This window comes from Coffea arabica, chromosome 3e, assembly GCF_036785885.1.
Source record: "Coffea arabica cultivar ET-39 chromosome 3e, Coffea Arabica ET-39 HiFi, whole genome shotgun sequence".
Classification (NCBI taxonomy): Eukaryota; Viridiplantae; Streptophyta; class Magnoliopsida; order Gentianales; family Rubiaceae; genus Coffea; species Coffea arabica.
Window position 1 is genome coordinate 37,201,740 of NC_092315.1, and position 25,635 is coordinate 37,227,374.

Consider the following 25,635-nt stretch of genomic DNA (forward strand, 5'->3'; position numbering starts at 1 on the left):
AAGTAATGAGGGATCCCATAATCAAGGGCTTATGGCGCTTACTAAGGATGGACTGTAACTAAGAGGCCATCCAGCAACCAAAATTTACCTAAACCCGATTACGCATGCACCAGAGGAAATAAAACTCGGCCTTGGCAAGAATGCTGGAAGAATCCTTCCGACCCGAGAAGTTATAGGCCAGAAACCGATGAATAACCTTCAGCACCGGATCTTTAAGATACGAGGCCTTGGACTGACTCGGATAGTAGAGTTGCCTGTCAGTAGACCACTCCCGCCAGATCTCGATGTAGTAAGTGGCGAAAGGGCGGGTGTAGTCGCACGCGCTATTGATATAAGCGTTGGAGGCGATGGTGTCCTCACTCACAAAGCCCAACAACAAATTAAATTCATTGATAGAATGGGACTGCGGGATGCCTCTCAGACGATACGTGATGACCCCCGGGGAATCTAAGACGAGATTAGCGGACCGCTTCAACTCAAAAGTGGCATAGAACTCAAAGCAGAGCTCCTCATACGCTGGACAGTCAATAACCAGGAACTTACCCCACCCTATGACAGTAAACAACTGCTCCACCTCCCGAGCAATATTTAACTGGTCGAGAGTTGGGAGGTGGAAACATTTGCACGAAACGAACGGATAGGGCACCAATGAGTTCAAGCGCTGTTGTTGCTCCGGATTGAGGTCCTTCAGAGGTTCCCCCCATACTCCAGGAGACAAAGTACTCCTGGACAGTCCCAAACGGGACCGAGTAGGGGGTTGGACCGGGGCCCGCCTCTTACGGGGGTTGGACGGGGGTAGCACCTTGCTTTGGAGGCATAGGGGTAAATAAGACAATTCCAAAGGCAGAGAGTGACAAAGAAATGCAAAATGGAGGCAGGGGACCACAAATACACTACCCACAGTCAACAGTCAACAAATAAAACAAGAATAGATAACAGAGCGCCCACTAGTGTGCTTGTGACAATGAAAAGGAAAGAAAAGCAGCCAAGAAATCCCAAAATAGCAGTCAACAGGCAACTATCCCAGACCAATAGACGAGTCACAAACCCACAAGTATCAAATAATTAGCCCCACCACCCCAAATCGAAGTCACCAGGAACTAAAAGAGGAAAGTAGGAGTACCACTGAATCACGCTGTGAGGAACGGCCACGGCGAGGGGAGACCGCGCGACGACACGTGAGCTGCGTGCGACTGGCCTGGGAGATGGGACGCGGCCCGGTGGCTGGCGCGCTGCAGTAGGCACAGATCTAGAATGGCTGCAGCGAAAGCGGCGTTACAGAGCCGGTTCGCGACTCGGGCCGAGCGGGTGGTGAGTAAGCGGAGTGGGTGGTGGCCGTGGGTATGGCGGCGCAAGAGAACCGCGGCAGAGGGCAGGGGTCGCGGCGTGCGAGTGCGGCGTCAACGGGTGCGATCTGGACCAGAGGTCGGAAGCCGTGGCGTCGGCAGGCACGCAGCGAGCGCGTCGTTGATGGCAGCGAGGGGGCGGCGGCTGTGGGTATGGGGCGTGGCGTGCGTGCTTGGGATGGCGACGGCTGGGAGATCGGGTCAAGGATTGGGGTAGAATAAGGAAGACCAAAAAGGAAAAGACGAAGAAAAGAATGAGAAAAGTGGGAAAAGTAAGGGGAAGTAGGAAAAAATTGTGGGGCACTGTTGGGGTAGCGTGGACACGCCTTGGAGTGGAGAGTCATCTGACCAAGGGCTTGGAGCATGGCCAATGTGAGATGTTGTTCGGCGTGGGCATGCCTTGGAACCGAAAGTTAAGTGGGCACCACTGTCGTGGAACTGGGCATCGGACTGCACCATGTAGAGCGTGGGCATGCCTTGAAAGTGTAAGTCCTCTGTTCACCAGCTGATACAAAAGTCAATGTGTGGTGAATTCAAGGCGCAGGCACGCCATGTAACGTAAAGTCGTCTGCTCCAAAATTTGTGCCCCTAACCTTATACAAAACTGTACCGAGCACATCCAAAGCCTACAAAACAGGTCGTTCATCAATAGGTCTCCTAAGAACTTGATTTAAAACACACAAACAAGGAATAAGAACTCAAGAAACGATTAAAAGATGAAACTCTTGGGTTGCCTCCCAAGCAATGCCTCTATTTAACGTCTGTGGCCAGACGATGGGGAGATCAACACTTAATTAGAACTGGGTCGAGTAGATGGACTTCCTCCACAGTACCAATTTCTGAAATATCCAAAAATGGCTTGAGACGATGGCCATTCACCTTAAAACTCTTGTCAGTCTCTAGAATCCTAATCTAAACCGCACCATTCGGAAACATGTTGACAACAACATACGGTCCAATCCACCGGGACAGCAACTTACCTGGCATAAATTTCAACCGTGAGTTAAATAGAAGCACCTTCTGCCCTATAGAGAAATGCTTAATGCGCACAAATTGATCATGAAAAGATTTCTGCGCTTTTTGTATAGTCGGGCATTGTCATAGGCGTCCAAACAGATTTCCTCCAACTCCTGAAGTTGGAGTCTCCTTTCCTTTCCAGCTCTATCCGTGTTTAAATTGCACTGTTTAACTGCCCAAAATGCCCGATGTTCAACAGCCACAGGTAGATGACACATTTTACTGAAAACCAGCCTATACGGAGACATTCCGATTGGTGTCTTATATGCCGTACGATACGCCCATAGTGCATCATCCAATCGGGTACTCTAATCCTTACGACTTGGGTTGACCGTTTTCTCCAAGATACTCTTGACCTTTCGATTAGAGACCTCAACTTGCCCATTAGTCTGTAGGTGGTAGGCCGTACTAACTCGATGATGAACCCCATACTTACGCATTAGGGTTTCAATGGTGCGATTACAGAAGTGAGTGCCTTACTCACTGATGATTGCCCTGGGTACTCCGAACCTGCTAAAAATATGGGACTTGAGAAATCCTGCAACAACTCGTGAATTATTAGTTCGGGTAGCTTTTGCTTCTACCAATTTGGACACATAGTCAACGGCTAGCAAGATATAAAGAAACCCGAAAAAGCTAGGAAAAGGTCCCATAAAATCCATGCCCCACACATAAAAAATTTCACAAAACAGCATGGGGACTTAGGGCATTTCATCCCGGTGAGATAAACTCCCAGACTTTTGACATTTTTCACAGTTTTTACAGAACACATAAGCATCGCGAAACAAGGTTTGCCAATAGAATCCACAGTCAAGAATTTTTCTTGCCATTCTCTTAGGACCAAAATGGCCACCACAGGCATAATTGTGACAATGAGCAAGTATAGAGGGAATTTCCCCCTGTGGAACACATCGCCGAATAATTTGATCAGAGCCTATTTTCCATAGATAGGGCTCATCCCAAATGTAATATCGGGAGTCCTGGACAATTTTATCCCTTTTACTCTTACTCATACCCCTTGGAAATTTATGATTTACTAGAAAATTAACAATATCAGCATACTATGGTTCCTCCCCTCTAAACTGAAACAAGTGCTCATCTGGAAATACCTCGGATATGGGTGCCCCTTCTTCCTCTCTGATCAACTGGCTCAGGTGGTCTGCTACTAAATTGTCCACCCCTTTGTGATCTTTGATCTCCCAGTCAAACTCTTGTAGCAGAAGTATCCAACAAATGAGTCTTGGTTTGGATTCTTTTTTCGCCAAAAGGTATTTCAACGCTGCGTGGTCAGAAAAAATCGTTACTTTTGACCCTAATAGATAGGATCTGAAATTTTCAAACGCAAAAACAATGGCTAAAAGCTCCTTCTCTGTGGTAGTGTAGTTGTGTTGGGCTTGCGACAGTGTCTTTGAAGCATAGTAGATGACATGGCTACACTTTCCACTTCGTTGACCGAGTACAGCTCCCACTGCATATTGACTGGCATCGCACATTAGCTCAAAGGGTAAGTTCCAGTCCGAGGGTTGGATAATCGGTGCGGTGGTCAACATGCTCTTCAATGCATCAAAAGATAATCTACAAGCCTCCCCAAAGTCGAATGTCACATCCTTCTGAAGTAGTTTGGACAATGGGTGTGCGATTCGTGAGAAGTCCTTTATGAAGTGTCTGTAGAATCCTGCATGACCAAGAAAACTATGGATCTCTTTAACGTTAGTAGGGTAAGGTAAGGTAGTAATCAAGTCAACATTCGCTTTATCTACCTCAATACCCCTAGATGACACAACGTGTCCCAAAACAATACCTTCCTTGACCATAAAGTGACATTTCTCATAATTGAGGACTAAATTCGTCTCAATGCACCGTTGTAAAACCTTTGTCAAATCGTGTAGGCATTAATCAAAAGAATCACCATAAATTGTGAAATCATCCATAAATATTTCTATACAATTTTCAATCATATCAGAGAAAATACTCATCATGCACCTTTGAAATGTCCCTGGGGCGTTACACAGTCCAAAAGGCATACGACAGTAAGCAAATGTGCCAAAAGGACAAGTGAAAGTGATTTTGTGCTGGTCCTCTTGAGCAACAGTGATTTGATAATATCCAGAGTAACCATCTAGAAAGCAGAAGAAGCACTTACCTGCCAATCGCTCGAGCATCTCGTCGATGAATGGCAACGGAAAATGATCCTTCCTGGTGGCCGCGTTTAACTTCCTGAAGTCTATACACATTCGCCATCCGTTCTGAAGTCTTATAGGCACCAACTCGTTCTTCTCATTCCGTACAAGTGTAATGCCGGTCTTCTTAGGTACGACATGCACTGGACTCACCCACTCATTATTAGAAATAGGAAAAATTATTCCTAGCTCCAACAACTTGAGAATCTCCTTCATAACTACTTCTTTCATTGCTGGGTTGAGTTTTCTCTGTCATTCTCTTACCGATTTCGCCTCTAGCTCAAGGAGGATATGGTGCATGCAAACAGAGAGGTTGATGCCCTTGATATCTGCCAACATCCATCCTATTGCTGGTTTAGTCTCCCGCAAAACTCGTAGGAGTTTTTCTTGTTGCATCTCGGTCAAATCATTCGCAATGATGACCGGTAGAGTGTTGTGATCTTCAAGATAGGCGTACTTCAGGTGTTTTGGCAATTCCTTCAACTCCAACTCGGGCGTCTATTCCACAGAAGGCAAAATCCTCTCAGTAGATGTGGGTAAGGGCAAGAACGCGTCTACTAACTGTCGGGAAATACCGGAAGAGAGTGCAGTGACATGATGGCTTCTAAAATCTTCTCCTCATCCTTACTCTCCACGTCAGTGGTCGTCTTGCTATGTTGTAGCACGAACTCCAGCTTGTCTTCCATGAGATTCTGCTCAAGAAAATATTGGACAGTGGATTAGCAATACCAACACAGTTAATAGACTCGGTATCATCGGGGTATTTCATTGCATCAAAAATGTTAAACGTGATTGTTTCCCCGTCAAACTCCACAGACAGGGTATTTTCATGCACATCTATCTTAGTCCTACCTGTACTCATGAAGGGTCTACCTAGAAGGAGTACAGCTGAGCTAACTAAGTTATCATCATTCATGTCAACAATGTAAAAATCAGCAGGGAAGATAAACTCATTCACTTTTACTAAGACATCTTCAACTACATCCTCGGAGTAGACATTGGACCTGTCTGCTAGTTGAATCACCACTCCTGTCTCCTTCAGGGATCCCAAGTTTAAGGCTTTAAATATAGACAGAGGCATAACATTGATAGACGCTCCCAGATCAAGCATGCCTCTTTCTATTCTCTTTTGACCTATAATGCATGGTATGGTGAACATACTTTGATCCTTGCATTTCTGTGGCAACTTCTTCTGGAGGACTGCCGACACATTCTCACCTACCCTTACTTTGTCCTGGAAGTTCAACTTCTTCCGGTTGGTGCACAGCTCCTTTAGAAACCTTGCATACTTCGGCAGTTGCCTAATCGCCTCCAGTAAGGGAATGTTAATCTCTATTTTCCTGAACGTGTCCAAAATCTCCTTCTCTGACTCCTCTTTCTTCGCTTTGGTGAACCTGCCAGGAAAAGGAGGGTTTATGTCAGAGGTCTTAGGAATACGCGGTGGGGTGCTTACCTCTTCTTGTTCAGGTTCCTCGGTCACTTGTTCCTTCCCATTTCTTGTTGCTTCCGGTTTGGTAGGGTGAATCTCCTTTCCATTTCGCAGGAGCATTGCACTCGCATTCTCCTTGGGATTGGGGATTACCTGAGATGGTAGTTTTCTCTTGCTATTCTCGAAATTGCTCATTGAGGACGCTAGTTGGGATATCTGCGCCTCCAAGGATCTCATGCCGGCGCGTGTCTCTTGTTCAAACCTTTGTTGGTCCTGCCACATTTGACAAGTGCTCTCAGCTAACGATTTAACCATATCTTCTAGGGACATACCAATCTGAGATGTAGACGGCTATTGTATTGGCGATTTCTGTGTAAATGGTTGTTGGAAGCCCGAAGATTTTTGACCATAGCTGAAGTTGGGGTGGTTCTGCCACCCTGGATTGTATGTGGGTGCGTAAGGGTCATTTCTTCTTAGGTGGGCTCCAGACATACCACCCATGGCATTGGCCTGCTCGTACGGATCCTCTTGAAGAGTTGGGCACATGTTGGTTGTATGTTCGGGGGCCGCACATATCCCACATGTTTTTACGGTTTGAGCCTTCCCCATTGCCATCTGTCGAACCAAAGTTGTTAGCTCCATTAACTGATGTGCCAGGTCAGCATGATTGACCTCATTGACTCTCCTAGTCATGCCCTCAGACCGGGTCCCAAACTGCTGAGAGTTCTCAGCTATGTTTGAAATCAACAGTTTGGCTTCGTCTGGGGTTTTATTAACCAAAGCTCCTCCACTGGCTGCATCCACCATACTCCTATCCATGGGTTGGAGTCCCTCGTAGAAATACTGGATTAACAGTTGGTCAGGAATTTGATGATGGGGGCAACTGGCACACAGTTGTTTGAACCGCTTCCAATATTCATAGAGAGTCTCTCCATTTGCTTGCCTAACTCCACATATCTCCTTTCTGATGTTGGCGGCCCTGGAGGCTGGGAAGAACTTCTCAAGGAATTGTCGTTTTAATGCTTCCCACGTAGTGATGGACCCCGATGGCAAATAGAACAACCAGTCCTTGGCCTTATCTGCTAAGGAAAACGGGAAGGCACGCGACTTGATTTGTTTCTCAGTGACTCCCTGAGGTCTCATGGTTGAACACACTACATGAAATTCCTTCAAGTGCTTGTGTGGGTCCTCACCTGCAACACTACGAAAAGTGGGTAATAAGTGAATCAAACCAGAATTTAATTCAAATGCCTCCTCAGTGTCAAGGTACGTGATGCACAGAGGCTGTTGGTTAACATCCGGGGTTGCAAGCTCCCTCAAGGTTCTTTGGGCTGCCATTGTTTCGTTGGGTCTAGGCGAATTTGTTTCCAGTTCAATTGATGCGTCACCAAAGTGAAAGTTTTGCTCAAGTTCAGATGATTGTGCTGTTGAGGTTTGTTGCTTTTGCATCTTTGTCTCCTTTATCAACCTCCTGGTGGTTTTCTCGATCTCCGGGTCAAACTCGAGTTTTCCTGTACGAGAAGATCGAGGCATAAAACAAGACTAGAGTAGCCTGTGCAATAAATCACTTCAAGCACTAGGTCCCCGGTAACGGCTCCAAAATTTGGTGGCTGTTAAATAACCAAAGATAAAATTTATAATGACACCTACTCCCAAAACTGAATGAGTATAGTAGTGAGTAGGGTCGTTTCCACAGAGAACTGGTAGATTTATCACACACAGATAATTGGGGGATTTTTAAAAGAGAGAGATAAATGAAACAAATTAAAGACTTAAAATCATTAAACGAACAATCATAATGAATGCAATAACTCAAGAATAAAATAAGCAATTAATTGACACAACCTAGTCAAGGAGATAATTTCGGCACCGATTCACACAATTATCATAGATACCAAGGATATATCACACGTTCACAAATAAATTGATTCTAGCAATTTAGCAACCGCCAAACTCCCAATCTCTCCTTAATTATATGGTAATCCAGAGACGCTCTTAAACCACCCTCTTGTAAATTAGATAACCCCAGAGACCCTCGAAGGACTTAATCTAATCACAGCTTTAGGAATTAGAGAGACCCAATTCTAATTAACAAACACACATGTGGGTTCATTTAAACTAGATTAATTATTCCCACGACTCAGATTAGACTGCTTACAAGGCAATGAAATTGTGTCGTTCGCCACTAATTTAAAACAATCAAGTGATACGTACCCTTGTCCTAATTGACAGTATACTATTCAGACAACTGAACAACTGGCCACATTGATCCAACAAATCCAAACAATAATAGACTATTAAATTAAAGAATAATTAAATACCCACAAACGCAGAATTTAGAATAATAAAAAAATGATCTCACAATTGTTTGTGTTCTGGCCTTTGATTACACCTCAACTAGATAAAGAGATTAGACTTGCCACATAACGACGAAGCAATTCAGAGTTGTCATGGAGATTTTGTTGAACGAAAAACGAAATGAAAGTGATGCGGCCGCTAGGCTACTAGCAATGATAAAAGCAAAAGCAGAGAAAAGAAAAGTCCAAAACCCAGATAATCCCTAGTCTATTGCTGTCTTCTTTATATTGTTTGCGCCGCCGCTTCTTTTGCTTGACTAATTGGAACTTTTCTTTCCAAAAGAAAGCTTCCTTATTTCTCTCCTCAACTTGTTGCCAAAAGGCTGCTTTTTTATTACTCTCCTTTCTCATCTCACACAAGTTCAGAATTTGTTTCCAAAGAAGGGTAGTAATTCCAGGGATAGGACCTGCGGTCCGTCTTTTTCACGCAACTCTGCCCTGTCTGGCGTGGGCACGCCAGAGAAGGCCTAGTCTTCTGGAAATTCACTTCTTTTTGCCACTTTTAACATCACTCGCCTGCAAATAATACAAATACCAAATTTGGGCAAAAATTCAGTGTCTTGCACAATAAGTGACCAAAATTAAGACCAAATACCAATGAATAAACATTCAATTATCACCCTATCAAGAACCATTTACCGAAAATTACCGATTTCAAGCTACCGAATTATCGATTTCAAATTCGATGCTCACCCCTAATATTATGGAGAAGTTTTTTGCTTAATCAGTAGATGTGTCAAGAAACTTAAGATGTTTTTTCCTTCATGCAGTACTGTAACTAAAGATGTTTCTTGAAATTTCATGCACGATGGATGCATGCTGATGTTTTCTGGAAATTTCATTAACTTCCGTTAAAAATATGCATGAATGCATTAGCAAATATGAACTGTAATGATATCAGAAATACCAGTACTTTTGGCAACTGGTCCAATTCTCCAACTTGCATGTGATAAACTTACATGTCTCTGATATGGATATTATCCCTGCTGATGAAGAGAATAACTTAGTAAATCCAACTACTGTGAACATGCAAGATACTGTGGTTATTAGTAAACAGAATAAAAAGACAGTAGCAGTAGAGGTTGATATCTCAGATGATGAGTATGGAGACTCTAGTTCTAATTCTTCATGGAGACACAATCTGCATAGTGACAATGAGGATGAATTAGTTCTAGATAGGGTCTCAAATGATGATAGTGAGGACAGTGATACTAATTTTTCTGATTTTGAAGACAATGAAGCAGAAATTCTGGTTCCTGATTCTGAAAGTGAAGAAAGGGATGATCCTATAAGACAATTAATGAGATCAAAGATGTGGATTTACAATCCTAAAGATGACATAGAGTTTGAGAAAGGTCAATTATTCACCAATGTGGATGCATTTAGGGCTGTCTTGAAAGATTATGTTATTCAAAAAGGCTTTCCGCTTCTGAGATTGAAAAATGAGAGATCTAGAGTGACTGCTATCTGCAATGCTGAGAGATGCAAGTGGAAAATACATGCATCACCAGTGGCTGATAATATCACTTTTCAGATTAAAAGTTACCAACCACAGCACACTTGTGTGATGGATAAACACTGTGCTGAAGCCACATCTGATTGGATGGTCAAGAAGCTGGTTAGTGTCATGAGAGATCATCCTAATATGACCAGCAAAGGTGTAAAGGCAGAGTTGAGGAAGTATGGTGTGAAGCAAAGTAAAATACAGATTTTCAGATCTAAGAACAAAGCACTTAATGAAATAGAAAACACACATGCTGAATCTTATTCTAAACTTCCAAAATATGCTGAACTGTTAAAGAACAATAATCCCAACAACATTTGTAAAATACATTATGATATACCAAATCTGTTAGTTGAGCCTAAATTTTTGAGAATATTAATTAGCTTTAGAGCTCAAAAGCTGGGATTCCTAGAAGGTTGTAGGCCTTTTGTGGGATTTGATGGATGTTTTTTAAAGGGTCCATTTGAAGGTGTGCTTCTCATAGCAGTTGCTTTGGATGCAAACAACAGCATATTTCCAATAATATTTGCTATAACTGAATGTGAGAACAAGGATACTTGGATGTGGTTTTTCTACTACTTTCAAGAGTTTTTTGGATCCTTTAACAACAACATCCCTTTAACTTTCATGAGTGATAGGCAGAAGGGATTGAATCTTGCTTATGAGGAGATATTTTCTGATGCAACTGGGCGGCATTGTTGTAGGCATATATGCAACAATTTCAAGTCTCAATTTCTAGGAATATTACTTAGAAGTTTCTTTTGGAAGGCAGCAAAAAGTTATGATGTTGTTGGCTATAATGAAGCAATAGCAAGTATTAAAGATATTAACATTGCTGCTTGGAGATATCTGGATAAAATTCCAAGAAGTTCCTGGTGTAGGCATGTCTTCTCATCTCAACTTAAGTGTGAGCACGTTGCAAATAATTTCACTGAATCCTTTAATAATTAGGTTGGTGATCTTAGAGAAAAGCCTATACTGACATTAGTGGATGGTTTGAGGAGAAAGTTCATGAAAAAGTTACACGAGATACCAGAAAGGTTTCACTATGACTGCTAATATCACTCCTAGGATTGCTGAGAAACTCACCGAAATTAGCCAAGCATCAAGAAAATGTGAGATACATATGGCTAGTGAAGACACATTCGAGATTGGTGATCTGGACAGAAGCTACATAGTTAATCTCAACAAAAGAATATGTGATTGTGGTGCTTTTCAGATATCTGGAATTCCGTGTAAACATGCAGCACTAGGAATTATGTACAGGAGAGAAAATTTGGAATATTATTGTGAAGCCTGGTTCACAAAGGACGTGTATTTGAAAGCATACTCAGCAGTGATTCATCCTATTTCTGATATGAAAAGGTGGCCTGCTATGCCTGATTTACTCCCAAAAACTATGTTGCCACCTCTTTTGCGAAGAGCTCCTAGTAGACCAAGAGTAAATCGAAGAAGGGAAGCTGATGAGGGAGCTTCCTTTTCACAACCAAAAAGGTCAAGTACTCTCAAGTGTGGCCATTGTGGAGCTTTTGGTCATAATAAGAGGACTTGCAAAGGACAACCTATGCACAAAAGGATTGCAAACAGAACCCCTGATGAACTGGTAGTAGTATTGCATAATCATTACTGAACTGCATCATCTTACATTGGTTTTTGTTATGTGCAACTCATTTGAAGTTGTTATCACAGATGACAAATAGAAGAGGCAGACCAGACAGAGGAACGGCTAGCACAGGCTTATCAGGAGCTGTTCTTTGGGTAAACTGTTGCCAGTTTTATGTTTCATTCCTTATCTATTACAATTATGTATGCAGAGGTTTCCAGAGACTGATAAGTACTCTCATTTTACAGGATCATGCAGAAGGAGCAGTACCTATAGTTCACTCCAGTCAAGGGAGCAATCCTAGCCCTACTAATCATAATGGAGATGTTAACGTGCAGAACAATTGTCAAACTACTGCTGCAAGTTCTAACAGAAAGGTGTTAACTTGTATACTATAACTTGTCTAAGAGAATAACAAGTTCGGTGATACAATTTTTGCTCTGAACTTGACTTTCATGCTATTATGTTTACAGAGAGGAAGGCCTGCTTCAAACAATCCTTCTACTTCAACAGTCAGAAGTGCTGGTAGGACCAAAAGTACCAAAATCTACTCCAATCCTTAGGTGCCAGTTCAATTGACTTTTGAATCTGAAAATGCTACATCTGTCAGTATGAATGCACCAGCAAATGTGAACTCCAATAGCATTAGCAGTACCAGCACTTTCAGCAACTAGTTTTGAGTTGCTAGTTCAGACTAATTAGCGTGTAATGATTAGCTTAGCTTCTTTTGAATTCGGTGCTGCTATATGGAAATGTACCAGAAGTTAGGACTGCTGAAATGTTTTGTTAATGCAAGCTCACACTCTCTTATAATATTAGTGGTGCAATCCTCACCATCTGCTATAGAAACTGTCCTGGTAGATGGTGTTTTGTACTTGTGGATTGCATTGATGGAAATGTTATATGTACTACTGATATGATTATTGCATTTTAGCATGTAAAATGTCACTGCTATTAACATTCAGGAGTTATTGTCAAATTAGCATACTGGTGCTATTCATTACCTCATACAATGACTGTAAACTGCTACATGCATGGATTTTACATTGGTTTATGTAGCATTCTAACTGACATAGCCTTCTAGTTTCACTTGGATTTCACCACAAAAGGCATACTACAACTGCTACAATGTTGCAGCAGATTTACATGAATTCAGCCAATTGATTTTACTATTTGAATGAAAATAAATAAAGCTAACAGTAGCATATTGGTGATGAGCAACACGTTACCTAAGACACTTGGAGCTGGAAATTGTCTTTGCAGTTCCACGGCAACATCAGATTGCCTTTCTGAAATGCCAAGCACTCTAGCTCTGCTAATATCTCTTTCCCTGTTTGTGTCGTGGTTGCTTCTTCTGCTATTAACTTCTTCTTCTTCTCCTCCATCATACCATTTGAAATATCTGCATTTTGAGCAGTAGAAATACAATTTGTTCGGATTCTTTTCGCTCTCTGATATCTTCACTGTGGCCTTGCAATTGCAGTAGCAATATCTGTTCTTAATAATGAAAGTCGTGGGTGAATTCCAGGATTTTGCTAGTTGGCTTGAAGAGACCATTGAATCTGCTAAATGTTTTCAGCTTAACCTTCTATTAATGCTCCTCACAATCTTTTGGCTTGAGGATAAAATGTGTGATACGAACCAAGAGACACCATTGCGAACTATTCGAGTTCCCCTAGGACCCGTAACTCGAGCACGAGCTAAGAAGATGAGGGAGAGGGAGGAACTCCGAGGACTTGTTCGTGAGGTACAAGGCCAAGAAATTGTCCCAAGGTCATTGAGGGACTTGAGCATGAAGGAATGAAAGTCATCCATGTAGTGCACATCAAAGAGAATCATGCGTGACCCTTTTCTAGTCACATTTGTTGTTTTAGTTAAGTCATTGTAATAAGGGTTTAATGGTCTATAGCCTTGCTTTATTTACCTAAGGGATGACCTCATAAGGTTATTTACCTAAGCGATGACCTCATAAGGTTATTTGCCTAAGCGATGACCTCATAAGGTTATTTACCTAAGGGATGACCTCATAAGCTTTGGTCAAGCCCACAATTCTTAGTCTTATGGAAATAGTCAAGCCTACAATTGTTAATCTTAGTCAAGTCCATAATTCTAGACTAGTTCCACATTATTTAGTTGTTCATCTCTATGTAAGGCTATAAATAGCCCACACTTCCAATGGTTTTAGGCATTCAATCAATAAATCAGATTTTGAGAGTTTTCTTGGTTTCTCCAAGGCTTCTTGAATACCTTAGAATTTCTCTAGGTGTTTGTGACTTATCAATCTAGAATCGCACTAGGTTGTGGCGTCTTCTACCATTATACCAAGGTTCGTTAACCACGTGATTAACGAATTGAGGTCATCCGCTCCAAACTTGGTGTCCTCTTGTCGATCCTGAAGCTAATCTTTTACGGGTTTCGTCACAAGATTGGCGACGTTCGTATCAGTTGGTAATCAGAGCTAGTTAAGAGGTATCACGTTATATCCCTTTATTTATTTCATTTTCGAGTCAAGTTGTCCAAAATTCTATTTTCGTGTTCTAAGTTTGCTATCCGCAATTTCCAGATTTGTTACATCTTGTTCTTGCGTTATTTTTCCAGATTTGTCGCATCATAAACTTGCGTCTAGTTGTTGTTAATTGCTGTGGTTAGCCTTGTTTGGTCCAGCCTTTTTTTGTGTCTTATTCTTGATTCTTTGTTTATTTTCTATTCTGTTATATCCATTTAATTCCAGTCTTTTGTTCTATTTGATCATCCTAGGTTACTGTTCATCCGAAAAAATCAGTTTGTAACAAAGGGTTTTAGAGTCTTATCTAGTTGTTACCTTGTGTTCTTGTTGTTTACATACAAAATATATATATATATGTATATAGTTGGCTGACCTTACAAAATTCTTGAAAATCTGTTTTGATCAAAACTTGGGTTTCTTGAAGTTCTTGATTGTTTAAAACCACAATCTTGAAGTTCTTGAAACTTTAGTTGGGGATTCTTAAAAGCCTCCAGAATTGACCATTGATAAGAAGAACATTCAGCAATGAAATTTGACTCTTGAATCCAGCCTTCTTAAGCCACGAAATTTGACTCTTGAAAGCTTCCAAATTTGACCATTGATTGTGATAAATGCCCTCCTAAAAACTGACAATCTTGAACTTGACCTTAGAATTCGTGGGAACCACCAAATAGGAAGACTAATCCTTGTTTCCAAAGGATTAAGGAAGAAAAAGTCAGCCTTGGGTTTCCAAAACAGTCCTACCGCAACACAAATTCATCTTTCATTCGGATTCCATCTTTGCAACCATTGGGGATTTCTGTCCAATCATTAATTCTGGAAATTTTCGTGCATTATTAGGTTGGTTTTAAGTGTCATTCTGAATCCTCTAAGTGCCCATTTACCTACCAAAACACTGACCAGAAATGCAGCAACCAGCGGCTCAAAATTTCAGTTTTGAGTAGAGTTTTGTCTAAAATTCTTAAAATTCAACTTTGAGTCATTCATTGAGTCGTGGTCAGTCCCTTCATCTTTTATTTTTTTTCATTCAAAGTGCTACAATCTTGTGACCCTGGTTGGTAAGTCGATCCACACTAGAAGGAGTTCTAACTTCTTCGAGAAGTTGACCGAGGAGCCTTGAAAACACCTTGGTGAGTTCATTAGAGTGTTCAAACACGAGAGCGAGAGTAAACACGTGAGGAAGTGTGCGAGATAAACTTTGCTTCTTTCCATTATTATTTTTTTACCCTATACTTTACCATGACTAACGATGGGGAAGCAAGCTCCCAAGCTTTTGATGTTAAACTTTTCACAGAAGCAATCAAACGCGAATTGGGGCGCATGATGGACCAAAAACTTGAACTGATGCACCAACGCATTGACAGCTTAGAGTTGTCTCATGGAAGCTCCAGAGGCAGCCGTGGAAAGGCTTATGCACATGAGTCTAGCGACTCCAACTCAGACAACAACTATGAGCATAAGCAAAGTAGGTCCAAGCGTGATGTTAGGCCTTCAAATGACCACATTCCGGGCATAAAGATGAAAATTATGCCCTTCCAAGGATGATCAGACCCTGATGCGTACTTAGAGTGGGAGAAGCGGATTGAACTTGTTTTCGACTGCAATACTTACTCAAAGGAGCAAAAGGTCAAGTTGGTCGTGGTCGAATTCACCGACTATGCCGTTGTGTGGTGGGATCAACTCTCTACTAGTCGAAGGAGGAGTCGTGAACCTACCATACAAACTTGGACGAAACTAAGACGATTAATGAGGAAGCGTTTCGTACCAAGTCACTACTACCGTGACTTGTACCAAAAGCTTCAGACCCTCAACCAAGGAGCACGAAGTGTCGAGGACTATCACAAGGAAATGGAAATACTCATGCTACGGGTAGACATCATGGAGGATCGAGAAGCAACAATGGCACGCTTCTTGAACGGATTAAGGCCCAAAATCGCTGATCAAGTGGAGTTACACCACTATGTGGAACTTAGGGACTTGGTGGAAAAGGCCATCAAGATTGAAAGGAGGATTAAGAGGAGGGGTTCGACTCGAAGTTACAACAACTTTTCACCCTCTTATCCCCGAACTATACCACCAAAGAAAGAGGATAAAGGGCCGAGTAATTCCACCCCTTCAAGACCGAGGCCGGATATGACTAAGTGGGAGTCTAAGGCAACGCCAAAGACTGCCATTGAGTCGAGCATGGGGCGAAATCGAGATACTAGATGCTTCAAATGCGAAGGCCGAGGGCATATTGCTAGCCAATGCCCGAACCAACGCACTATGATCATCTTACCCAATGGTGAGTTTCTCACCGATGATGAAGATGAGAAGGAGGAGTTGCCATCCCTTGAGGAAGAAGAGGAAGCATTGCCCGTCGATGAACGAGTTGGACTCGTTGTCAGACGAGCCTTAGCAACCCAAATGAAAGCCGCCGACCATGCACAAAGGGAGAACATTTTCTACACCCGTTGCTATATTAAAAGCAAGGTATGTAGTTTGATCATAGATGGAGGTAGTTGTGCTAACGTCGCTAGTGCCTTGATGGTGGAGAAACTAGCACTACCCACTCTACGACATCCAACACCTTATCGTTGGCAATGGTTGAATGATAGTGGGGATGTTCGTGTGACCAAGCAAGTCCAAATACCTTTCCGAATTGGAAAGTATGAGGACGTGGTGTTATGCAACGTGGTCCCTATGCAAGCATGTCACATACTATTGGGGAGACCATGGCAATTCGACAAGGGAGTTACATTTGATGGCATTACCAATAAATACTCCTTCAAGCAAGGCGAGAAGAGGATTGTGCTTGTGCCACTCACTCCTATCCAAGTTCGTGAAGATCAAGAAAACCTGATCAAGGAGAGTGAGCTTGAGAATGAGAAGAAAAAGATAGAAAAAATCGAGAACTCAACAGAAAATGATAAGGCCGAGAAAATTGAGAGAAAAAAAGACATATGGTGAGTCGGCCAAAATTGAAAAGAGAGAGAAAAGGCAAAATCTATTGATAAAAGCCAATGTAGTAAGAAAAGCTTTGAGTGTTAATACACCCATCTTTGTACTTTTGTGCAAAGAGGTGTTGGTTGTTACAAATGATCTTACTAACACTCTACCATCTAGTATTGTCTCTCTTTTGCAGGATTATGAGGATGTCTTCCCCGATGAGATTCCAAATGGACTACCACCAATAAGGGGAATTGAGCATCAAATTGACTTGGTTCCAGGTGCCCCACTTCCTAACAGACTAGCCTACAAAATGGGACCAGATGAGACAAAGGAGCTCCAACGCCAAATCGAAGAGCTTCTAACAAAGGGATGGGCACGAGAAAGCTTGAGCCCATGTGCGGTTCCCGTCATCTTGGTGCCTAAAAAGGATGGAAGTTGGCGAATGTGTACTGACTGTAGGGCCGTTAATGCAATAGCGGTAAAATATCGTCACCCTATTCCTAGACTTGATGATATGTTAGATGAGCTATATGGTGCTGTGATTTTCACTAAAATTGATCTAAAAAACGGTTATCATCAAATTAGGATGAAAGAGGGGGATGAATGGAAAACGACCTTTAAAACCAAACATGGCTTGTATGAGTGGTTAGTTATGCCATTTGGACTAACTAATGCACCTAGTACGTTCATGAGATTGATGAACCATGTACTTCGTCCATTCCTTGGAAAATTTGTAGTTGTATATTTTGACGATATCCTGATTTATAGTAGGAGCTTAGATGAGCATGTTGAACATGTGAAGCTTGTTCTTGATGTACTTCGAAGGGAAAAGCTCTATGCTAACCTTAAGAAGTGCTCCTTTTGTACTGATCAACTTGTCTTTCTAGGCTTTGTTGTGAGTAAACAGGGAATCAAAGTGGATGAGGAGAAGGTTAAAGTAATTCGAGAATGGCCTACTCCAAGCATGGTGGGTGAGGTACGCAGCTTCCATGGTCTTGTTAGTTTTTATAGACGATTTGTTAAAGATTTTAGTACCATTGCTGCACCTGTAACTGCAGTAATTAAGAAAAATGAGCCATTTGTGTGGGGTGATGCTCAAGAACGTGCTTTCCAAATACTTAAACATCAACTCACACACGCACCACTACTTGCATTGCCATGCTTTGACAAGATGTTTGAAATAGAGTGTGATGCATCTCGGGTGGGTATTGGAGCTATCCTAATGCAAAAGGGCAAACCAATTGCACACTTTAGTGAAAAACTCAATGGGGCAGCTTTGAACTATCCCACTTATGATAAGGAGTTGTACTCCTTAATCCGTGCTTTAGAAACTTGGCAACATTACTTGAGACCAAGGGAATTTGTCATACACACTGACCATGAGTCGCTTAAGCACATTAAGTCACAACACAAGTTGAATAAGCGTCATGTTAGGTGGATTGCATTTATTGAAACCTTCCCTTATGTGATTAAGTACAAAGTGGGGAAAACTAATGTTGTTGCTGATGCATTATCACGCCGATACTCTTTGCTCACTCAACTTGATGCAAGGTTGCTAGGATTTGAATTAGTTAAAGAGTTATACACCAATTACCCATATTTCTCAGGTATTTATGACTCTTGTGGTTCAGCAAATCAAGGTAAATTCTACATCCTTGATGGATTTCTTTTCTACCTCAATCGACTGTGTATACCTAACTGCTCTATTCGCTCTTTACTTGTTAGGGAAACACACAGAGGTGGCTTGATGGGACACTTTGGCGTGGCTAAAACCTTAGCTATCCTTCAAGAGCACTTCTATTGGCCAAAGATGAAGCGAGATGTGGAGCGAATGGTGGCTAAATGCATTACTTGCCACAAAGCTAAGTCTAAACTTCAACCCTATGGCCTTTATAGTCCTTTACCTGTACCTAAGGAACGTTGGACCGACATTTCCATAGATTTTGTTTTAGGGTTGCCTAGGTCAAAGAGGGGAAATGATAGCATCTTTGTTATTGTTGACAGATTTTCAAAAATGGCACATTTTATACCATGTCACAAAACAGATGATGCATCGCACATTGCTGATTTGTTTTTCAAAGAAATCACTAGATTGCATGGCATGCCTAGGACAATTGTCTCTGATAGGGATGTTAAATTTTTGAGTTACTTTTGGAAAACTTTGTGGGAAAAATTGGGTACCAAATTGCTATTTTCTACTACTAGTCACCCACAAACTGATGGCCAAACTGAGGTTGTCAATCGTACACTATTCTACACTCTTGCGTACCATCATTAGAAAAAACATTAGAACCTGGGAAGAGTGTTTACCCCATGTTGAGTTTGCATACAGTCGCACGGTGCATAGTTCTACTCATTTTTCACCATTTGAAATAGTCTATGATTTTAACCCTTTAACACCACTAGACTTATTACCTTTACCTTCTTCTGAGCACATTAACATGGATGGTGCTAAACGAGCAGATTTTGTCAAGAAATTACACGAGCAAGTACGCCTAAACATTGAGCGAAGGATGGACCAAATTGCTCAACGGGTTAACAAGGGACGCCAACGCGTCGTGTTTGAACCTGGTGACTGGGTGTGGTTACATCTACACAAGGAAAGGTTCCCAGTCCAAAGGCGCAATAAATTACTTCCCCGAGGAGATGGGCCATTTCAAGTCATCAAACGCATCAATGACAATGCTTACAAACTGGACCTACCCGGTGAGTACAATGTGAGCGCTACATTCAATGTCTCTGATCTATCTCCTTTTCTTGCAGACGATGAAGCTGATTTGAGGACAAATCCTTTTGAAGAGGAGGGGGATGATACGAACCAAGAGACACCATTGCGAACTATTCGAGTTCCCCTAGGACCCGTAACTCGAGCACGAGCTAAGAAGATGAGGGAAGAACTCCAAGGACTTGTTCGTGAGGTACAAGGCCAAGAAATTGTCCCCAAGGTCATTGAGGGACTTGAGCATGAAGGAATGAAAGTCATCCATGTAGTGCACGTCAAAGAGAACCATGCGTGACCCTTCTCTAGTCATATTTGCTGTTTTAGTTAAGTCATTGTAATAAGGGCTTAATGGTCCATAGCCTTGCTTTATTTACCTAAGGGATGACCTCATAAGGTTATTTACCTAAGCGATGATCTCATAAGGTTATTTACCTAAGAGATGATCTCATAAGGTTTGGTCAAACCCACAATTCTTAGTTTTATGGAAATAGTCAAGCCTACAATTGTTAATCTTAGTCAAGCCCACAATTCTAGACTAGTTCCACATTATTTAGTTGTTCATCTCTATGTAAGGCTATAAATAGCCCACACTTCCAATGGTTTTAGGCATTCAATCAATAAATCAGATTTTGAGAGTTTTCTTGGTTTCTCCAAGGCTTCTTGAATGCCTTAAAATTTCTCTAGGTGTTCGTGACTTATCAATCTAGAATCGCACTAGGCTGTGGCGTCTTCTACCATTATACCAAGGTTCGTTAACCACGTGATTAACGGGTTGAGGTCATCCGCTCCAAACTTGGTGTCCTCTTGTCGATCCTGAAGCTAATCTTTTACGGGTTTCGTCACAAGGTTGGCGACGTTCGTATCAATGTGGTTTCCAGATGTTTATATGCACTTAGAGGTTTCCAAATTTTTGGCCGTTGGAAGATTGCATCAGACCGTTGGCTATTCCTGTCAACTACTGAAGATGTCTTAGTGTAATAGAAGAAATAATCCTGAATTACATTTATACCCCTTCAACTTTGATAATCATGTCTACCTTTTTATTAACAAGCAATCTTGTACTAATATAGGGAGGAAGAGGGTATTCATGGAATATAAAAATGTCATCTCTATCATGACAGTAATATTTTAATCCTAATTGGACTGAATTATTATCAAAATTTGAAAAGCAAGGGAGCTAGGTGAAATTTTTAAAACCTGGAGGGGTCTCAGTGCAAGTGTCACAAACCTCAGGGGAGGTTTGTGAAATTAAAGAGTAGAAAAAGTGGGACAGGGAAAAGATAATTACCCCATAACAAGCAATTGTCCCCAAATCATGTATTTCACATGAAATGATTGTATTTGAAATCCTTTAACATATTTCATGTCATTTTCTTGGGTGGTTGGATCCATTTTCTAGAACATTATCAGCAAAAAATAAAGAAAACGACGGGTCTATTTGGATAGAAAATTATTTGAAAAAAATTATCTAAAATAATACTGTGGCTTGCAATATGTATGTGATATAAAAAGTAATTGAAATCTGTATTTATAATGTAAACAGAAAAAAATTAGAAATTCTTCTTACAAATCTTGATAACCAAATCCCTGATTTTCCATTTCTTTTTCATCTTATAACCAAGAATTGGCAAGAGCATTAGGAGAAAATAAAAAGAAACAGTGCAGTCAGAAAAAGATAAACAACCATTGCAGTACTAGCACCCCTCGAAAAATTTCATTCAGTGGGACAATTCGATGGTAACCCACCACCAATTCCTACAAAATCCAGCCATGTGACTATGGGTCCCCAGCACAGCCCCAACGGCTCTTTCTTAAGCGACTCCACATTCACGACCATCGCCCGTGCATTCAATGGCCCTCCCCATCTCAATTCCAACGAGTTTGGACAGCAACCTTCATGTCTATTTCTTGGCCTCACACATAGTCAGTTCCTATAGTAGGAACTGTCAAACGCTTCCCGATATATGGACGCGTTCGTACTTTAGAAGATGATTGAGAGAGCCTCTTTAAATCTTGGGATAATTTCAGAAACCTCCCCTGAGGTTTCTAATAATTTCACTGAACTCTCTTTAGGTTTAAAAAATTATACATACCTCCCTTATTATTTAAAATGATAATTTTACCCTTAAATATTTTAATGAAATTCCTTTATTTGGTATGCTTATATTTAGAATGGGTTTTAAAATTATTTTTCATTATTTTTCCTTTTTATTCCTTTTTTTAAATTTTTTGCCAATAAAACTGTAGAATTACTACTATTGCCTCTAGTTTCTATTATAACCAAATATCGAACTAGTGATTGTTTTTACGAGTTAATTTTATATATAATCTAATGTTTTTTGTTAACCTTTTTTTTTATTTTTTGTTATTAAAATTAACAATAAATAAAAAAATAGCCCAAAGGCACTACTAAATTGTGATAATCCCATTACTCGAAAAATTCAAAGACTATAAATGAATTATTTCAACATTTTCTTTTCTATCTTATAAATCTAAATCCAAAATAAAATACCATCAAAAGTATCATATCATAGTGGTAAAATTATTATTATAGTTGTTTATCAAATAGTAAGTATGGACATGAAAAATTTGGAATTTTTTTATATAATTATAATAGATAATAATTTTATAATTGTATAGGAAAATAAATTAAAACTCATTACACAAAGGTATTTTTTGGTATTCATTTAAATATTTGACCAAACCAATATTATTTTAAGGTTTTGTTACTAAAATTATAAAATCAAGGGAAGTAAGTTTAATTTTTCAAACCTCAGAGGAGCTCAGTAAAATTATTAAAAATCTCAGGGAAGGTTTCTGAAATTATCCCTTAAATCTTTTCGGTGCATAACATCGAGAGTTTAAATCTTGATTAGTGCATCAAAAGCTGTGCTTTCTTGTTTTTAAAACATCCAAAAAATGTAGTGGGCTTTTCTGAGTTGAAAGGCATTGAAGAAGGAAGCTTTTTGGTCATTTCCATTGCTGTCGGTAGAGCCCATAGAATCTTCAGAAGATGAAAAGAGAAGGCCCTCGCTTTTACTTGGAGATGAGAAAAGAATCCAGGAAGGAAGCTTTCTAGTCATTTCCTTTAATTTTTTTTTTGGGTCAAACGTCAACTTCTAGGTTGTGTTGGGATTGCATTTTCCATGATTTTTCATGAAAAAATTACTGTAACAATTTGATGTATGTGAGGGAAAAAGGTAATAGGGAAATGTGATCATGGAAAACAACGTAATTTTTCGACGGAAAACTACAATCCAAACAAGGCCTTTGTTTCCTTTGACGTTGGTGGAGTGCACAAGTGCGTGAGGGTGTGTGCACTAGGAAATTTCTTAGAAACTTACCTTATTTATTATTATTTTCATTTTTCTCAAAGCTAAAAATCAAAACTTAGTGCACTAAACAAAAGGAAAGAAAATAAAACTTAATTCAAAATGTATCAACTTACCTTTCCCATTTCTAAGAAAATCAAAATGACAAAAAAATCAGTGTTTACAGTTTGCTTCTCTTTATCAGAATCGTAAAGCAGTCTCAGACAAAGATGTATACACCCCAAAAACTTAAAATCTGTTTGATAACCGAATTCAACACTTTAAATTTAATAGGTTTAGATCTTAATATATTTAAGAGAAATTTGCTAAATTGATCCCTAACATTTTCACAAAAAACTTTTTTAGTTTCTAACATTTAAATCAGTTAGAATCGTTCCTAACATATAAATTATGATCCATTTTTGTTCTAATGATCGTATTTGCTCATTTTTTGACTGAAAATAGCACGCCTATCTCACGTGAACATATTTTTAGGAGCAAAATCGAAAATTATACTTCCTTACTTACCTCTCCCCTTCTCCCCGACCCCAATCATCACCACCACCATTATCAACACCGCCCCCTTCCTCTTCCTTACCTCCTCCATCCCTCCTTCCCCTTCCGTCTGTGCCACCACCACCCACCCCCTGGTGCCCCCCTCTATCTATAAACTTATCACCTCCTCCTCCCCCACAAGTATCACCTTCCCCTCCCTTTGGCATAGCACCTCCATCTCTAACTCTTTCACCCTTTCCTCCTCTGCCAATTGTAGTCCCATCACCACTTACCTCAGTTTCTCCACCTCCTCCTGCTATAAAGTCATAGCTCACCAGCCCTTCCTCTCCTGCATTACCTCCTCCACCACCACCTGCTTCTTCGCAGACTCCATTCTTGTTAAATCCCCCTCCACTTTCGATGGCGTCTCCTTCTCCCATCACCACATCTCTTATTCCACCTTCTCCCCTGCCTCCTGGAATAATACATCCCAAGCTAATGCTCCAATTAACTCAGTCTTACCAGCAATTGCCCCTGAGAAACCCACTGCAAGATCAACTACACCTGCTCCAAATATTAAAGCAATCACAATATCCAGAAATGGTGGGAGCATGAAGGGCGGAGTTGTCATGGCAATTGGATTCATGGGCTTTCTGGCAATTGGTCTTATGGTGCTTGGTGTCTGGTTGGCACGAAAGCAAAAGAAAAGGAGAGCCCCATTCAACATTAGATACACAATGCCTCCTCCCAAAATTCAGGGAAAAAATTAGGGTTTTTTTTACTGTAATTTTAGGGCAAAAGGTGAAAGGGGTACTTTTGTTTTCAACCTGGAATGATGTTTTTAGATTTTTCCCTTAAAAATATGTCCACGTGAGAGAGGTGTGCTATTTTCAGTCGAAGAAAAAAGCAAATATGAGCACTAGGACTAAAATGGATCATAATTTATATGTTAAGGACGATTTTAGCTGATTTTAAATGTTGAGAACTAAAAAAAAATTTTGTGAAAATGTTAGGGACCAATTTGGCAAAATTTCCTATATTTAAATACATTTGATAATCAAAATTAGAATATCTGAATTCATTAATTGATACTGAATTTTCTAAACAAAATTTACTCCAAAAAATAAGTTTTAAACTGTTCACTTAATATAGTATACACTCAAATGTATCAAATTTAGTACGTAACTATTCACTAACTTAATGGATTCATGTTTCAGATTTTAGACTTCAAATTTCAAATTTCAAAATTCAATTTTATCAAATGTACCCTTAGAATAAGAGAAAATGATATTTTGAAAAGGGGTAAAATTAACATTTAAAAGTGATACTTTAAGCTGAAAAGTAGTTCAAAACTTAGATTAGAATCAAATTTTGCCGACTTGAATTTGTAAGAGACGAAAAACTAATATTTTAAAAATAAATAATAAAAAACTTCATTTGATGAAATATAAGTGATGTTTTGAACAATATTTCAGTTCTAAATTGTGTATTACACCTACCAGTTGTTATGCAAATTCAATTTATTCCAGTGGTAAAAGTTTGGGTCAACCCGATCTATATCCCCAATTATGGACCTTGTGGACTTTTTAAGTAGCCATGTTACTTCTAGTAACTGGGGCTAACGGGTTTCCTCTTCTTGTATTTGTTTTTTTTTCCCTTTTAGCTACAAAAAAAAACCAAAAAATAAAAATGATTTCCGCTCCTATCAATATCCAAACTTCAAACCTTTCCTTAGGAAGGCAGTTGAGGAGAGTTTTTGGGCAAATTGGATTAAACAAATCTGGTCGTTTTAAAGCCTTACATAGATTATAGACAAGAATAAGAGGAAAAAATTGAAAGTTTTTTTTTTTAAAAAAAAAGGATAATATGAGTACCACAGTCTATAACTTAAATCGAAGTTATGGATACATCCTAATCACAGATTTCTAGTGCACGTTTTGATGGGGAAGGACAACCGGTTTGCCTGGTTAAATGCAGAGTTGAATAAACTTATCTTCTTCTCCAAACCGATTTGTCAATATCTTCTTCTCACACCTCTTTCTCACAAATAACACCCATCATTTCTAATCTTTCAATTTTTTAATCTTTCACTTGGTAATTTAACAAGTCTCCAGTCGAATGATCTAATTCTTATTCTCTGTCTTTGGGGATAACGTAAATAACAGAAGATGCCAAAGAAGAACTTCTATACAATGTTGTAAAGTTAAAAAAGATCTTATATTATTTCGCAGGAA

General features: G+C 40.1%; 3 protein-coding genes and 1 non-coding gene across 4 annotated transcripts; 2 read left to right on the forward strand and 2 right to left on the reverse strand.

Annotated features, from left to right (window-relative positions):
- Positions 1-4,795: 4,795 nt before the first annotated feature.
- LOC113692278 (uncharacterized) lies at positions 4,796-6,287 on the reverse strand. Its single transcript, XM_027210669.2, has 3 exons — positions 5,277-6,287; positions 5,119-5,235; positions 4,796-5,041 (listed from the first exon to the last, which is right to left on the reverse strand). Exons 1-3 carry the CDS (start codon positions 6,285-6,287, stop codon positions 4,796-4,798), a joined length of 1,374 nt encoding a protein of 457 aa, XP_027066470.2.
- A 36-nt stretch (positions 6,288-6,323) lies between these two features.
- On the reverse strand, positions 6,324-7,505 carry LOC113692270 (uncharacterized). The gene has a single exon (XM_027210659.1). It carries the CDS (start codon positions 7,503-7,505, stop codon positions 6,324-6,326), a length of 1,182 nt encoding a protein of 393 aa, XP_027066460.1.
- LOC113719280 (small nucleolar RNA R71) lies at positions 6,838-6,944 on the forward strand. The gene has a single exon (XR_003454811.1). It is a non-coding gene; the product is annotated as a small nucleolar RNA R71 (small nucleolar RNA).
- Positions 7,506-9,299: 1,794 nt separating the features above from the next.
- Positions 9,300-10,784, forward strand: LOC113692261 (uncharacterized). The gene has a single exon (XM_027210651.2). It carries the CDS (start codon positions 9,300-9,302, stop codon positions 10,782-10,784), a length of 1,485 nt encoding a protein of 494 aa, XP_027066452.1.
- Positions 10,785-25,635: the final 14,851 nt, after the last annotated feature.

Coding starts and splice junctions, on each gene's coding strand:
- LOC113692261 (XM_027210651.2), top strand. CDS start 9,300: ATGGATATTATCCCTGCTGATGAAGAGAATAACTTAGTAAATCCAACT.
- LOC113692270 (XM_027210659.1), bottom strand. CDS start 7,505: ATGCCTCGATCTTCTCGTACAGGAAAACTCGAGTTTGACCCGGAGATC.
- LOC113692278 (XM_027210669.2), bottom strand. CDS start 6,287: ATGGTTAAATCGTTAGCTGAGAGCACTTGTCAAATGTGGCAGGACCAA. Junction 5,236..5,276: donor ATACCGAGTCTATTAACTGT/GTTGGTATTGCT, acceptor TTTCTTGAGCAG/AATCTCATGGAAGACAAGCT. Junction 5,042..5,118: donor TGTCACTGCACTCTCTTCCG/GTATTTCCCGAC, acceptor TCTGTGGAATAG/ACGCCCGAGTTGGAGTTGAA.